Source organism: Limulus polyphemus, unplaced genomic scaffold (assembly GCF_000517525.1).
Source record: "Limulus polyphemus unplaced genomic scaffold, Limulus_polyphemus-2.1.2 Scaffold2487, whole genome shotgun sequence".
NCBI classification, from domain to species: domain Eukaryota; kingdom Metazoa; phylum Arthropoda; class Merostomata; order Xiphosura; family Limulidae; genus Limulus; species Limulus polyphemus.
In genome coordinates this window covers 76,981-94,038 of record NW_013668097.1, presented here as the reverse complement: position 1 = coordinate 94,038, position 17,058 = coordinate 76,981, and the positions used below count along the sequence as shown (strand labels likewise).

Below are 17,058 nucleotides of genomic sequence, written 5' to 3'. Positions count from 1 at the left end.
TTTCCCTTCTTGTATTCAAACAGCATCACTTACCGAATGTATGTCTCGTCGTGTGCCACCACTATAAGGATTAGAGTATACTAAACTTTACACATTATATAGGCTACACTAACGTGACGTTATGGCGGTTCATTTAACTATTATACGTATGTACGTTTTTTGGAGGGTGGGTAATGAAAGTGTTCCAAAACGCGACAGTAATTTCTTGATGACCTAATACTGTTTGATTCAAGTTACTATCCTATCCCCCCAATAACCTATGTATTTTTTTTATATAAAACAATATAAATTCACATGAATTGACCTTAATAGTTTTGACATAATCTTTTGAATTTCGGACTTTTTTTTATAAATTGTAAGTTTATTTCAAGAGCTTCTATGTATTGTCTCCTGCATCTTTTACTTTTTTTATTTCTTAGTCTTAATAGTTTAATGACTCATCTGACTACTGAAAGATATAAATCGTAAAATGGCCACTTAACTTTCATTAAAGTTTTCTATATCAACGTGTCAGTTTCATTTTCCAATGGAAGTTCGGAACATGTTTAAAACTAATTTCAAAGTTATTAAACATTTGACTGAATTACTCATTAATTTTATATTGGCTAGTCAAGCTGTATACATTGACTATAAAGGAGAGTGGGTGGGGGGTATTTTTACTCTGGATTCATATACTGTATTTAAGCCAGACATGTTATTATTTTTTTAGAAATTTAGTGCAAAGCTACACAAGAGACTACTAGATGGTAGGCAGCTAGGCCAATCGTCACCTCTTGTAAGACCGAATAGTAGTATTTTACTGTCACTTTTATAGCACACCAATGACACAAAGTGCGGAGCACGTTTCAGCGGCAATGCTAGTTTAGACTAAGGCTGCGTTTTGTTTCTTATAGCTGACTTTGAACCAACAACAAACTAATAAAACAGTTTTCTTGGGGATAGAAAATGTATTGATTGGTTACAAATGGAAGTTAGCTTTAGCATTACTTTTACACATAGTAACGTTGTAACACCAACGAAAAACTTCGCCTGCTTGTCTTAAAAGTGGTTTTCAATGTCTATTTTCATCTTGGACCATTATCCGGTAAAAGTGAATGTGTGTGTCCGGTTACAACGGACAGACCTACCATCATCAAACCTTGCATGTACCCTGTGATCCCTCAGAGAGTAACATAAGAAGGTCAGCATTCAGAAATCTGACCCCACCCCCTTGCGTTGAATGGATACATCGGTAAGTATTTACAAAAAAGAACAGCAGTTGTTGTGCATCTGACATTATAATTTGTACAGTATAACTCAAAGTCGACATTTTGGATTACTTTGGTTTTTATAACCTGATTTGTTTGTAACAACGGAATAAACAGATGCAAGTAGAATTAGTGTCGTCTTGCTGACTCTACAAAAAAAACACACAAACATAATCTGATTAATAGGCTGAGAATGACTAAGCTGTCTTCTAAGTGTGGTCTACTAGAAAACCTGTTAAACTACAGAGTATCCGTTACTTTTATAAGGTCAGCTTTTCGGAATTTTATCTAATACGTAATACTATAATAACTAAATTTTTAGCTTATCTTTCGTTGTTAGTTTTGTTTTAGCACAAAGCTACACAATGGGCTATCTCCACTCTGTCCATCGCGGGGAATCGAACCCTGGGTTTTAGCATTTAAAGTCTGCAAATTTACTGCTTACACACCAGCGGATATACAAGTTATGAATTTTTTTCCACTTTCAGCCTGTAACGTTAGCCGTTTGTCCAATGAAACTTACCATATGTTCAGTATGTACTTAAAAGCGCAGAAACTGTACCTGTTCATATCGTATTTCTCACTAGATTCATAACACACACTTGTTGTTGTAGTAATCAATATATTTTAATCCGCAGAACATGTTAAGAGTCAAATAAAACGGTAGAAATGCCATTTCCATACAACTTTCTAATTGCATTTCTAGTAAACGATATTGTGAAAACCTTATACTGATAGTTATATACCATACACGGAAACTGGAATTTTTATTCTGAAGGGCACCTTATTCACATGTGGACTTAATGGGTAGGCATCAGGCCAGAGAGCACTTGCTGCCACAAGGGCACTGTGCAGCTCTTTGAACAGAGTAACGGATTGGTTGTCTGCCACTTTTAATACACACCCATAGTTAATAACGTAGAGTATTCAATGGCATAACGTTTCTAACCCTTGACCTTTCGATATAAAGCTTGATATGTTACCTACTAGGCCACGTTCAGCTCATATGTTAAACACACAATAGAAGTTTAGAACCTAAAATCAGTACCAAGCTTATGTAACAGCCAATAGAAGTTTAGTACCTAAAGTCAGTACCAAGACTATGTAACAGCCAATAAGTTTAGTACCTAAAGTCAGTACCAAGACTATGCAACAATCAATAGAAGTTTAGTACCTAAAGTCAGTACCAAGACCATGCAACAGTCAATAGAAGTTTAGTACCTAAAGTCAGTACCAAGACCATGCAACAGTCAATAGAAGTTAGTACCCAAAGTCAGTACCAAGACCATACAACAGTCAATAGAAGTTTAGTACCTAAAGTCGGTACCAAGACCATGCAACAGTCACAATCCTTGAGGAGTCATCATTATTTAACATGGGTGATAAATAAATTAAACCAAATGGTATTTGACTGAAATACAAAATATAATCTGAATGTATCAAAGTTTTAATAAGACCACTGAATATTTATTAAATATACATCATAATTATGACTACAAGCCACAGAAAAAGAAATCAGTACACTATTGATACAGCTTAATATCAAATTTACAGAATTTGACTGCACATGAACAGGATACACAGGCTAAGATGGTATTCCTGATGCATAATAGTACACCAAATTTACAATAAATTATTGAAAACAATCAAATATTATAAGAATCACAACTTCCAAAAAGAGTTTCTTACTTCAGTATGTTGAAGTATATGACAAGAAAGTGTTGTTAGTTGTCTTCTGTAAGCAGTGCGTTAATAGCATTTATTATATTACAATATAAGACAAACTACTTAGAATACAGGAAAAACTAGTGTTAAGAATTTATTTTTTTGTTAGCATTATTCTTTAATTTATGGTGTTGACAGGGTGTCATCTGCAAGTAGTGCCTTCATAAAATGTGTTATACTTGAAAGTAGATTATCAAAATGGTTGGCAGCTGGTTTTTTTTGCTAAAAGGGCTCTTCTAGGATTTCTTACACAACAGCAGGTGAGAAACTACTACTGATGATTGGATTATGCTGTACTTGTTTCTCCTAAAGTCACACAACAGGAATGAGTAACAGTCTTAGGAAGTAAACTTGTTCCTTTCCTTCTGGAAATTATTACACTGGAACAGATGGGATAGAGTTAATGTCTGCAGCCTTACTTCCCAGAAATTTATCATTCTCGGATAGAGGCAAAATTGCTACTGGAACTCCACAGTCAGCTTACTTGATCTATATATGATTTACACAGATTACCACACATAATGGTTATCAAACAAGGAAAGAGAGTTAATGTCAACAGTGATTACTAGCATACTCTAAGCTCAAATTAATTATAAAAAACTAATCAGTTTGTTAAAACAAAATTAAAAGTGGTTAAATTCTTTATATCATTTTTACATATATTAATTAAAGTCTTAGAATGTTTAAAACTTAGCAGAAAACAATTTTTTCTCTACATTTAAGATACAAAGACTTCTTTTTCAGGGTAGGAACAATAAGCTTCTAAATTGCAATAAGATATTGTCATTTTAAACCAATGTCACATAAATTCCCTGCCTAACATTATGAAGAAAGTATTCTTATAATATTTTATAATCTATATTCAAAACAACATTGACTACAAACACTCGGTAAGATTCCATGATCAAGAATTACATCAGTATCTTCTATCTTTAAGCAACATACTTAATACAGAAACCAGTTACAGCTCTTGAGAATAAACCTTGTTAAACAAAGTCTCCTTTCTTTAACTTTTAATTTTAGCAATTAAATTAAAAGCATTTCCACTCCTAACCTCTGGTGCTTCTTTGAAGGACATCATCCAAGAATCTTTAAAGATTAGTGTAACATACTTCAGTAGAGGCTTACCAATTTCCTCATCATTTAAAAAAAAACCTAACTTGAATAAAAACTGAAGTAATGTAAAATGTACTGTAATGGAAAATTATTCCAATCCAAAATAAAATAGAAAATATGACTGATTAGATAAATATCAAAACCATTTTAATAAAAACATAGATAAATGAAATACAACCAATAAACTGTGTGGAAAATAAAGCAATTCAAATTATCAGCTGACCTCAAAGCTCAAAAGCTAATACAACCAACAATGATCTAAAACCTGTTAAAGTAGCAAAATATGTTATCATCCTGAAAGCTCTGACCTCTCAAAGGTTTTTAGGTCTGAGATTTTAATTTGGTTCTTTTCCTGCTAAGTTGCTGGCACCAATGAACAACCCAAGCTACTATGCTGTAAAGAAGGGTTGTAGAAAACTTTCTACAAGTCACTATCCCAAATGACTTCCTATTTTAAAACATACTTTACAAGTACTTGATGCTTTTGAATATAAATAAATATATGAATACATAAATAAATTGTGTTGAAATTGTACAAAATATTGCTAAATGTCTGCCTAGATATAATTTGGATTTGAAATTTTGAAGTAAAATCCATGTTATATACAGTCACACCTTTAACAATGTTTTATCCAACTTCAAATCTAATCTATATCTAGTATGAATTCAGCAATATTTTAACAAGTTTCAAATCAAATTAATATATAGTCAAACTTTTAACAATATCTTATCCTGCTTATATCTGGTGAGACATTTGGTAATATTTTATCATTTTGAATCCAATTTACATCTAATTGGACATTTAGCAATATTTTATTAAGTTTTATATCCAATTTATATCTAGTCAGACTTCTTAACACATTTTACTTGATATATATATATATACAAACAATAATTCCAGTTTAAAATCCATGAGGTACATTTAACAATGTTTTATACTATTTATAGACAGTTCAAACACATGACTAAAAAGTAATCTACAAAAAAGAATCAAGAACCAGTGAAGTCACATACATTTTGCAGCAGAAGAATTTTGGGATGACGAATACCAGAAAACCAAATTTCCTGTATTTTCAGAGTTTAGTAGCAGGCACAAAAGATAGATTAAAAAACCACCAGACATATTTGACTATTTGAAAATGAAGAGAAGAGAAAATATTATAACAGTATGACTGTCTAATGAAACTCATGTGATTATAGTGCTTAGTACTATATAGTGTTTTTATCTTTTTTCATTTATTAGCAATAATCACATTACCTTCTGTAATCAAGCAGATAGGTTATACTTTTCCTTGCAATGTCTGCAAGAAGTTATCATCATCTTTTAGGGGTGGGGGTGGAGATCTCCAATAGGTGAAAGAGCTGAATTCTTCAGCAGATGTGAAACAGGGATCTAACCGCCCATCTTCTCGGTGCTGACTTTGGAGTGGAGGGAACATGTAATCCACAACATCACTCAAGCTAGTGTATCTAAAAATTCATAAATAAAAAAAGGTCTAATACTTGCACAAATATAAAGTTCAGGTCAGAAAAATGTTCCCAAATAACCTTATACTGTTAACTAAAAAGTCAGAGCTCCATAAACAAGGTCTACTTCATGTATCCTTTTCTCCTCATATTTGCTTAATGGTTAGTAACACATGCGACAAAGAAAGATCTATGTTCTTGTGACCAATAACAAGGTTCCCCATGTGTTTAGAGTCTCTCTTTCATTGTTTTTTCAATGTTGGGATACATGGCCAATTGTTATATCTAGAGACAAGCATTTATTCATTTTCACCAGTAAAAATATTGCAAATGTGTTTGGTGTTCCTAGCTCTGAGTGTATCCTGAACTTAAAAATCTTCATTGAAAATGTAAGAAGGAATACAGAAGGTCTGAAATTTGTAGCATGTTGCTCAACTAGTAAAAATAAGTGCAGAACCTTTACAAAGACAATATGATAAAAATATGGGAATCAGCTGACCTGTAGGGAGGCAAAGCAGTTAACAGGTGAGTGCTAGAAAAAGAGCAAATAGGATGAAGCCAGTATTAACAGACATCAAACTGTGAACAAGGAAGGCACATGAATATTGCCCAAACACAAACTCAGAGATTTCCCTAAGAAAAGCACTATGGTGGACTACCTAGGAAGGATCATAACTCAGAACAAGACTGATTAATTTCAAGCTATTAAAACATCATAGAAATAATGCTGGCTCTAAGCAACTTTAAAAAGATATTGAGAACCTACAATCTAAAAAAGGTCACTGGTATGTTTAAAATACAATAATTTAAAAGTAATGATTAAAATAGCAAAAGCTGGTGAAGTACAAGAAAGAAATAGGCCTAATATTTTTTGATTAAAACCACTTATATTACCATTTCAGAGAAACTTTTGTCTCTCATAGTCCAGCTCAACTAATGAATTCTGGTATTCACTGAAGGGCAAATTGGACAAAATATAGACCTGATATGCTATTGTTGCATGCCTCTGATTTTGAATCTGAAATGTACAAATTAATAGGAATGTGTGAAAAAACATCTGCAGTTTACATGATTTTTATCACAAATATTAGGCCTACTCATTTCTAATGCTCTGCCAGCAACGTGGCACATACAGATCCCAGCTAGTATGCAAATCAATACTCCTGTGCAGACATAATATAATGAAGATGTTGATTGGTAATTTATGTGTTACTACAACACAATAAAATTGGTAATAAATGTAATCACATTTTATTTTACTGGCACTATACATGTTACCAGTTAAAACAATAACAAACAAACAGCATTTCAACTGAACATTTTGAATACTGCACACCACAGCTCATGAGACTTTTTGCTCACAGCACTGGCTCACACAACAAAAAAACAAAAGCAACGAAATTCACAATACTATTCATGCAAAAAACAAATTGATGAGTCCCTGTACTTCCTCATAACAGACTCAAAATTTGAAGAAAGCAGATGCATGTGTAGAAAACTTCTTGTGTTGAAAGAGATCATATAATTATAAAGGTATGACATTTTTTGGAACAAAAGGCTCATATAAGCAGTTGGTCTTTACAAAGATGTTAAGAGATTCTGCATACCTTTCAACAAATTGTTTTAAACTACAAACTGGCAATTGTTTCCTGGCTGATGTCTAATTTACCCTTTACAAAGTATCATCATTTTAATTATCAATTCCACAAAACACTTAATCATACTAATGTCACATTAGATGTTGGACAATAGCTAAATGAAATTAAGTTTTTCCTTGAACAATCTAAGTTTTTTCTTCTGTTCCTAAGGTTGTATTATACAATTAATCAAACTACAGACTTTAAGAGAAACAAGTTATAATTTTATACATCATGGATTTGAAGGAATTGATTCCAAACTATCAAACCTAAGTTTCAACACATACATTGCAAACATTAGAACTTCTACACTTTCATTGTTAAGGTACCACACTATATTTAACACACACTTTAAGGAATGAATGCTACATTATAATTAATAGCACAAGTGTGATTCTATGCTTTCAGTAATGATGGATCACTTTATTCAGTACATACTTCAGGAAAAGTTATCTGAAATATATATATATAAATATATATACATATAGAGTGATAAAAGTAACTTTATGGATTATATTGAAAACTGACACAAGTTAAAGAAATGTTAATAGAATAATAAATAAACAATTTACAGTAAACAGTTAACACTAAAATACTTATTATTAGAACTGACTAATCAAAACTAACTTGTTTTGAAACAACTTAATTCCTCTGTCAGGTTTAAGTCTCTGTTAGTTTTATTTATACATGTACTAAGTATTAAATTGTAGGTTATGAAAGCTGCATTGTTTATGTTGTCAAACACATAAACAATGAAAAACATTACTGTATCTTGAGTTTAAAAAAAAAACCTCCAAAAATAATAATGACATACTTTTTTTTCAGAAGTAATTAGTTTATTAGCATTGCTTCTAATGGACAAAGATTACAGGAAAGTATACAAGAAATAAATTGAATAATTTGTACAGGGTTGAGTGTGTTATATTAAAACAATTTTGAATAAACAATTCAGCAAGTCATGTCACAACCACACTCTATATAGAATCATGGTGGAGTGACATATATTGGAATTACATTTTTACATTGTGTATGTAGTGTGATGCTGCCGAAAAGTGATCAATTTTGTAACTACCCTTTCCAATGCTATGGTAAGCAAAGTGCTGCATCTTGTAACAGGTTAGAATCCACAAACATAGAGGTCAACAGCAATAGCCGTCCAAATGTCCCAGGAAACAGTACACAACATAACCAAGAAGGATCTCCATTTGAATACAAGGGTAACAAAGTATTGGTTCAACAAGATAAGACTTCCAATCATACCTCCCATTCAACAGTCATATACCTAAAGCAGATGGAGAATGAAATGGGTATTCATGCTATTCCATATGAAAATGTATCAGCCAAGTTGCTGAATGCAGAACCTATGGATTTATGTTCAATCAGACAGTTCAAACAGCAAAGGGAAACTACTGTCCTTGAATGGTTTGGTTTATTATTATGAATTTCGTGCAAAGCTACACGAGGGCTATCTGCACTAGCCATCCCTAATTTAGCAGTGTAAGACTAGAGGGAACACAGCTAGTCATCACCACCCACCGCCAACTCTTTTACCAACGATTAGTGGAATTGACCGTCACATTATAATGCCCCCATGGCTGAAAGGGTGAGCATATCTGGTGGGACGGGGATTCAAACCCGCGACCCTCAGATTGCGAGTCAAACACCCTAACCACCTGGCCATGCTGGGCCTCCTTGAATGTTAGATGGATTATGGAAAACATGCAAGGAGAAGTATTGTACTTTGAACATGACAGTCTTATGATGGGAAATTTTTGCAATGGACACTAAACTGCTGGGCTATTGTCAAGATGCATGGTTATCAGATAGAGCACGACTGGATGTTGCGACATAGACTGTAATGATGTGGTGAGACTCCAAACTAATATATAAAGTACTCAACCTTCTGTACTTAAAATAGGTTCTTATTTATAATTAGAAACATATTTGACTAAGAACTTTGTAAAAGGATGATGTTTCAGAGTTTGAAGTCTATACATAATACAAGGTTTCACTTTGAACACCAAAATATCACATTTATTAGAACTTTTGCTAAAAAGTTTTTTCTTTTACAAGAACAAACAAACATGCACAAAGGGTACTTACGAAGACTGGAAATTCTGCATCAGGTCTAGTTTCAATTCTCCTCTATGGTTAATTGTAAAGATTCTAGACACAGGAACTTTAACTGCTTTATATGCCCACGTGTCCTGCAGAACAGAAAATCGGTCAGTTATTATAAATTCAGTAGAGGTGTTTTACAAATTTCGATCAAACTAGGTTATGGAAGAAGTCTTACTTATATCTGACAAACATGTTAACAAAGCCAACAGTCTTTTAAAATACCTCCAACATCTACGATTATCAAAAACTTGCAACTAGTAACTTTAACCACACACAAGAGCTTTCACTGTCTGTTAAGTTTGTTATCTCTAGTAATTAGTTATAAAGTTAAAATATTGCTACTTCCAATCAATGAATGTAAAACAGGACTTGCGCTATCTACCAAATTCTATGATTTTTTGTAACTAGTAATATATTACCATCAGAACCTCCTAAAGTTAATAAATTATTACAATACAATTGTTAAAAATACAGGAATTCCATTATCTACCACAACTGATACATTGTTTCTAATATTTATCTGTCCTTTAAGTATTTCCAAAACTTATCAAAGTTAATACATTATCAATATCGAATTTTAAGCAGTAGACTATGCAATAACAGAGAAAGTAAAAAGTTTTGTTATCATGCAGTAAATAATACAGTGATGAATTAAATATAGCTGTAAACAAGCAGTAAATGTTACAGTTATTAAAAAGTAACATCTGTTGTACAGCAGCAAAACATGATGTCAAGCAATAAATAAGAGAAATACAGTAGGTATTGTAGAAGTTAAATGTTAGATATAAATAAAAGTAACTGATGTCGTCATACAATAAACATTGCAGTAAAAACAAAGGTGCAAGTGCATTCATTAAGTTGTACTGTTGAAGGGAAACACTGCAGTCAGCCAGTAAACGCTGGTGAAATGAAAAAACAGTAGATGTTGTCATGCAGTAAAATTCTGCAGTAATAAAAACGGAACAGCTGTGACCATACAATGATTGGTGCCCTAGTTACAAAGGAACCTGAGTAGTCACCCAGTAAAGATGAAACAACAAGTCAGTAAATGCTCCAGTAACAAAGACAAAATAGGTAAATGCGAGCAGTAAATGTAAACGAAAATGCAAAAATTGTTAGACAGTAATAATAAGAGCAACATGAATTGTTAAAAATGAATAATAAATATAGTAATCCAGTAAATGTTATAAGAAACCTGTTGTAATTTGTTTTCGTTTTTTTTTTAGTTGATGAAGCACCAGCAAGGGTTGTTATGTGGTGAATGATAAACTAATTATGAAATAACAGGTGAAGTTGTACAGAAAACACTGCGGTTATGTCTAGTCAAACAGTAAAGGTAATAACAACGAAGGTGAGATAATTGTTAGGGTAACGAGGAAGTAAAAAACGGATTTTTATACGGTAAATAATTCAGCAGTAAAGAATAAGCAAGTGTAAAATAGTCAAACGTGTGTATTTCTATAGTAAATGTGTCAAAAATGTTTTACTAATACAGTAACAAAAAACATAATGACAAGACAACAGAAAAGTTTGAACGTGCAATACGTTACAGTAAAAACGAATTACTGTAATTTGATGGAATAATAAGTGTTTGTACAAAACAATGGTTTTCATTCATTGGTGGGAATTTAAATGTAATAAACACCACCAAGAAACCTCTGTTTGGCTGTGTTTATGATTCTACAACATGAAAGATGTGTGAATTTTATTGTATTTATGATTATATCAGTTGTTTTTAAATAACACTTGACTTAGCGCTTTCTTTCAATGAAAGAAACTCTTCTTCACATACCAGTGTTTCTGGGTTCACTCGAGACTGTTGAGGTTACTCCAGTTTTCTGGAAAATTATCAATAGAAAGCCCGAAAACAATTACGAGTAAAAGGGCTTGAATATTCTGGTCACATGATCTAATAACGGACTGATTTCCCTTAAGAAACCCGGATGTGGGCCAAAAATAACAAGACTAGGAACCGCCCACGGTTACACGAAGTTACTTGTGCCTTGCACAAACCAAGGAAACGCGCCTGTATAATGCGCTGTAGAAAAACTTCACTTGATATTGGTAGCACGTTGGACCTAGTTTCTCGAAAATGAATAAACATTACACTGTTACCGGGACTTAACATAAACAAGCTTATACAAGAATGATTTAGCACTTTCTCACGTTTACTGCGTTTCCAAGGATATCTTGTAGGTCACTTGTCAAGAGAAGATGTGTAATTATAATGAATACTGATGTCATTACACCAGCAATAAAAACAATCTACCGATAACATATTTACCAACATAACAATTAACTTTATATTTGCTTACAAGCTGCCATCCCCAATGTGCAATCTAAAAATTCGTTTAGTGACCTGTCGCTAATAAGATGACGTCTCAACACACGTTCTCGAAACAGCTATTGTCAACAAATGTAATTACTAAAACGGGCCTTTCTTTACCTTCTCGATTGGAAGGCTATACTTTTTATTGGCGTATCGTCCTCAGTATATTAACGACAATGCAGTCCTCTTATTAAATATGGCGAATGTTTAAGTTAATTATAAAATGTTTACTGAACTTTTATTATCACTGTGTCAAAGGAAGTACGAGTGTTAGTTTGATGAAAATTCATTATGGGTGAAGTGAATAACCAAACAATTTTTTGTTGTTGCTAAAACCGTTGACATTCAGTCAGCACTGTGAGAAGTAAAAAAAAAAATATGTGGAGAACAAGTGTCAATGAGTACACATGTGTTTTAAAAAATGTTTTTAAGAAAGTAATTTCCCGAAATGTATAATATTCTTGTTTTAAAACATAACTCTAACAATGCTAACAACATAGATTTAATGTATGTTATTTCTGGAGAGAATTAATAAAATATGTTAGAACCGATAAACTCACTAAAAACTGCCATTCAATAACCCTTTCCCTCACCTCACCCCCAGTGGCTAAGTGTTAAGTCTGTAGGCTTACGACGCTAAACATCCGGTTTTGATACCCGTGGCGGGCAGAGCACAGACAGTCCATTGTGTAACTCTGTACCTAATAATAACTAATCAACCAAATTCAATAACCCAACAGATTAACTCGACTCTTACAGTTTGGAAACTAAAGCCATCAAATGATACTTTCCAAACGTATGAGCAACATTTCAGTTCAAGCAAGTGAAAACTTTAGAGCAAAGCCACATTGGTCTATCTGATGTATCCACCGAGGGGAATCGGACGCCGGGTTTTAGCGTTCTAAGTCCTTAAATTTACCGCTGTCCCACCGAGAACAACAGAGAGAGAGAGAGAGCGAGAGAAGAGGAGAAATTCTACAAAATACTATACATGTCTTTTCATATCAAGAAAAATCATGTTTTTGGCGCACAAAAGCAATAGTCAGGACTATAACATGAAAGTGTTTTTTCACGAAGAAACATACAATTATTTAAATTAGTTCTGTCTAACTAATGTATGTGAAATTATTATCTAATTATACCCCCCTCCGCCACTAGGAGGACACGGCGAATGTTAGGGAAATAACCAGATCTCATCATCCTTGTAACTCGTACTTTTTTGTAACTGTTCGGAAATTAGTCACAAACTGAGATTTCCTTACAAAGTTATAAACTAAACATTAAAAAAGTAGGAAAACCCGTTTCCATGCTTGCTGCAATGTTACACCACCAATAGACTTCGTGTTTGTTTATTGAGTTTAGTTTTGAACAGGTCAACAGTAGAATTACTGAATATAATGCTAAAAACTTCATTAATGACGTCATTATACGTTACAAACTTCAATAATACTTCATTTCAGCGAATAATTAATGAATTTGGTAAACTTTAACGAACGATATATCTATATAACAATATTGTAAATATCTATACCTGCTACACAGCAGCAACAATAAAACCAAAACATGTAATACACGCTTTGTTAGTTTCGGATATTTGCGCAAGGTACACAAGGTCTGTGTGCACTAACCGCCCCTAATTTTGAACTGATAGAAGGAAGGTAGCTAATAAAGAGCATCCACCGCCAACTCTTGCCAAGACGATTAGTTGGATTTGAGGTCAATCTCGTGCCGCAAATGCGGAACGCGTTTTCGAGGCAACGGAACGAGAGCCATGAACCTTTGGATTCATAGTCCGGGAACGCTAGCCTCTGGGCAACGCCCTGCCTAGAACTTAAAGAAAATTCCAGTTAGAACCGGTTCTTCGTACTTGTCGCAATGCATTTGTATATTACTGTTTTTGTTTTATGAGATAATTTGTTAAACTTGTTCTACGCAGGTCAGCTGCAGAACAGACAGATACAATGCAAAAAACTTCGTTACAGTAAGTAATGTCACTATTACACACCACAAGCTGAACCCTAACATCTCTAGAACAATCAATGTGTACATGATTCACTGTATAAACTTCAAAATAGAACATTTTGTTTTTGTTATTTTAAGCACCAAGCTACACAATGGGCTGTCTGAGCTGTACCCATCACAGATATCGAAACTCGTGTATCTGTGTGTTATAAACCTCCAGACTTTCTGCTGAGCCACTGAGGGGTCAAACTCAAAAGTTTAAGACATCAAATGTTCACGCAAAAGATCATGTATTTGGCTTTATACATTCTAAACAAAATGATTTATAATTATTTCATTCAAATTTTTTATCTTAGTATTATGCTTAAAAATACCCTTAATTTTGTAACTAGGTGTAAGAAAAAACTTTACATCAGAAATGTTTTTCTAACTCTATTTTTTAACTCACTGAAAAGTCGATATCATCTAATATTCAAAAATCTGATGCTTTGTAAATTACAAAGTATTTCTTTATTGGATACAAAAATAAATACTTGTTTATATCGAATAAACCATACAATAATCATGTTAATTAAAATCCCATCCAACTGCGTGCTCCGATATTTCACTTTGGCCATTTTGATAATCGCAAAAAGCACCTATTGCTACGAGATTTAACATTTCACTCTAACCATGTTGTGCAAACTGTAAAAGCGTTTACTGCTGAATGCTCTAACACTTTGTTCTGGCTATCTAGCGGAGAGCGTAAAAGCACTTACTCTAACACTTTGTTCTGGCTATCTAGCGGAGAGCGTAGAAGCACTTACTCTACCACTTTGCTCCGGTCAGATAAGACACAACGTAACAACGCTTCTTACCTCGTGTTAGAGCACTTCATTTTGATTATTTAGTGAATATCGCACGGATTCGAAGCCGGAATCTAGACTCTATCACAGGACCAACCCACGCCCGACATTTAACAAGCGTATATTTTATCAAATGAGAGTTGGTAGGTCTTTCAGAATTGTGAAACACTTCCTGAAGGGTCTGAACATCTTAGTTATCAAACTGCTTTCCCTACATCGTTTAAATCTGGATATTATAAATGTTAATCTCCAAGTTGTCGCCATATTGTTAAGTTTTGCCCATCTATCACTACCACAACACCGTTTGTACGCATTATGTATAGTGAATGGAAAGCTACTTTTGATATGAAATTAGTTATGTATTTACTGCCTTAACCACTTCAAATACATCACTTTAGAGTCCTGTAAATAAGTGCTTTAGTCTTAGGCTTTTCGCTAATTCAACGTGATCTCCAATAAGCTTGACCCATTTAAGCTTAAATATTTATTTTGTTGTTAAGCGCAAAGCTCTACAATGGCTAGTCTATACTCTGCCCACCAAAGGTATCGAAACATGATTTTTAGTGTTGTAAGCCGTCAGACTTACCGCTGAGCCATAGGAAAAGGAGATAAGATTAATTTAAAAAAGGGTCACAATATTAACTGTTATCTTCATACGTAAATATCATAAATGCACGTAACGCATTTCAGTTTTTTTTTAAACACACCACGACCTTATTGATTAAAAACTTGATGTAAAAAATTAGATCACGTTTACACTAGCTGTTGTTCAATCAATACAAAATATACACCTTATAACATCACATATTTAATGTTTCACGGACCAATACGATGCATATCCCTAATGTTTATTTCCTTTAAATACAATTAAATAACACAAAACTTATCAGTATATCATCATCATTTGAAAGGCATGTGTCTGACCCAGTGTACTGCAGTTATGTTGAAACGATGAAAGTCTATGGCCTTCATTTTCTGACATACGTTGTGTGACCTTCAAAACTACAAGATCATGTTTTAATTTGTTTTGAATGTGAAATCCGACTCTTCTCTCAAGGTATTCAAGAAATAACACCTATATAATTTGTGATGAAGAACTCCTGAAACACAAACTTCTTTCGTTTTACAGGGTCACATTTTACTTGAATGTTTTTAACGTGAAGACCGACTTTTCTCTCAAGGTTTTCAAGATATATCATTTAGTTAACTTATGATGATCTCAGAAAACACCAACTTTTTTATTCTGCAGGATTGTATTTTATTACAATGGAATTGCATAAAAAATACCGATGGCTTTTCCAACAATTATGACTAAAAAACACTTTCAAGTTACTAAAGAAGTTGCCCAGCATAGCCAGGTGGTTAGGTTCGAATCCCCGTCCCACCAAATATGCTCGCCCTTTCAGCCGTGGGGGCTTTATAAAGTTACGGTCAATCCCACTATTCGTTGGTAAGAGTAGCCCAAGAGTTGGCGGTAGGTAGTGATGACTAGCTGCCTTCCCTCTAGTCTCACACTGCCAAATTAGGAACGGCTAGCGCAGCTAGCTCTCGTGTAGCTTTTCGCGGATTTCAAAACAAACAAACTAAAGAAGTTACTTGAATATTGTAATATAAAGACCAAAAAATACGTGATAATACCGTCTTTATCACGGATAAACAAAACAATAAAATACACAGATATTTCCTTGTTATTCCACAAATCAATGTTCAACGTTTAGATAATCCATAATTGCTAAAGGCAAGAGAACTTTGTATTCAATTTTCTTCCACAGTTGCTTAAAACTGAAGAAAAAATAGTTCCTAATTTCACCAATTTGAAGTCTGAAATATTTCTTGAAATAAATTATAACAGTTTATTTTTCTCAATGTCTGAGAATAAGTTTTAATCTGTAATCATATAATGTCATATAATATAAAGAAGTGTCACTATCAAGATTTACAACGACTGAACAGCCAATGGTGGTTGACTATTTTTACCGGCAATTCTTAAAGATATCTGAGCTGTTAAGCAGAAGTTGTGGCTCATGACAGAGATAAATTAAAAATTATTTAATAAGTAGTATATGTATACAATTATTTGATGATAAAAGCAACCTTCACATTCCTAATATCTCTCAAGAAACCACTAGAGCATATACAATTAAATTAAAAAAAAGCAGAAAATCAATGATAAACAGGTCAAACAAGTTTACTTACCTAAGAGACAAGCATTAGAATGACTACTGCATGATACCGAAAAATTAACAGATTCAAGGTAAGCAAGTTAAAATCCCCTACAGTGTATCAGGCCCACTAATGGTCAGTTAGGCAGAGGCTTCTTAAAGTTATAGAAGTAATTATTTTCTCTGTTCATATCTGACTACACTTATATGCCACTAATGTTTAAATATATGCCAACAACAGTTACATTAATTATCTACACACTGTCCTTGTTGAAATGCACCACAGCATTAGATGTAATTAAGTAAGGTACATGCATGTACTTGTTATTTGGGCGAGTCATAAAATAAATATCCATACAAATTATATGTTTGTTTTTGAATTTTGTGCAAAGCTACACGAGGGCTATCTGCACTAGCTATCCCTAATTTAGCAGTGTAACACAAGAG

General features: G+C 33.4%; 1 protein-coding gene across 3 annotated transcripts in view; it reads right to left on the bottom strand.

Moving 5' to 3' along the window:
• Positions 1-2,692: 2,692 nt before the first annotated feature.
• LOC106467096 (phosphatidate phosphatase LPIN2-like) overlaps positions 2,693-17,058 on the bottom strand; it is an 89,272-nt gene continuing 74,906 nt past the window's right edge. For all 3 annotated transcript variants that reach the window (XM_013927414.2, XM_013927416.2, XM_013927415.2), the window contains 3 exons: positions 9,296-9,399; positions 5,347-5,558; positions 2,693-3,461 (listed from right to left, as the gene is read on the bottom strand). In XM_013927414.2, coding sequence (XP_013782868.1) covers positions 5,369-5,558; positions 9,296-9,399 — 294 coding nt within the window. In that variant the 3' untranslated portion in view covers positions 2,693-3,461; positions 5,347-5,368. The remainder of the gene's footprint in view (positions 3,462-5,346; positions 5,559-9,295; positions 9,400-17,058) is intronic.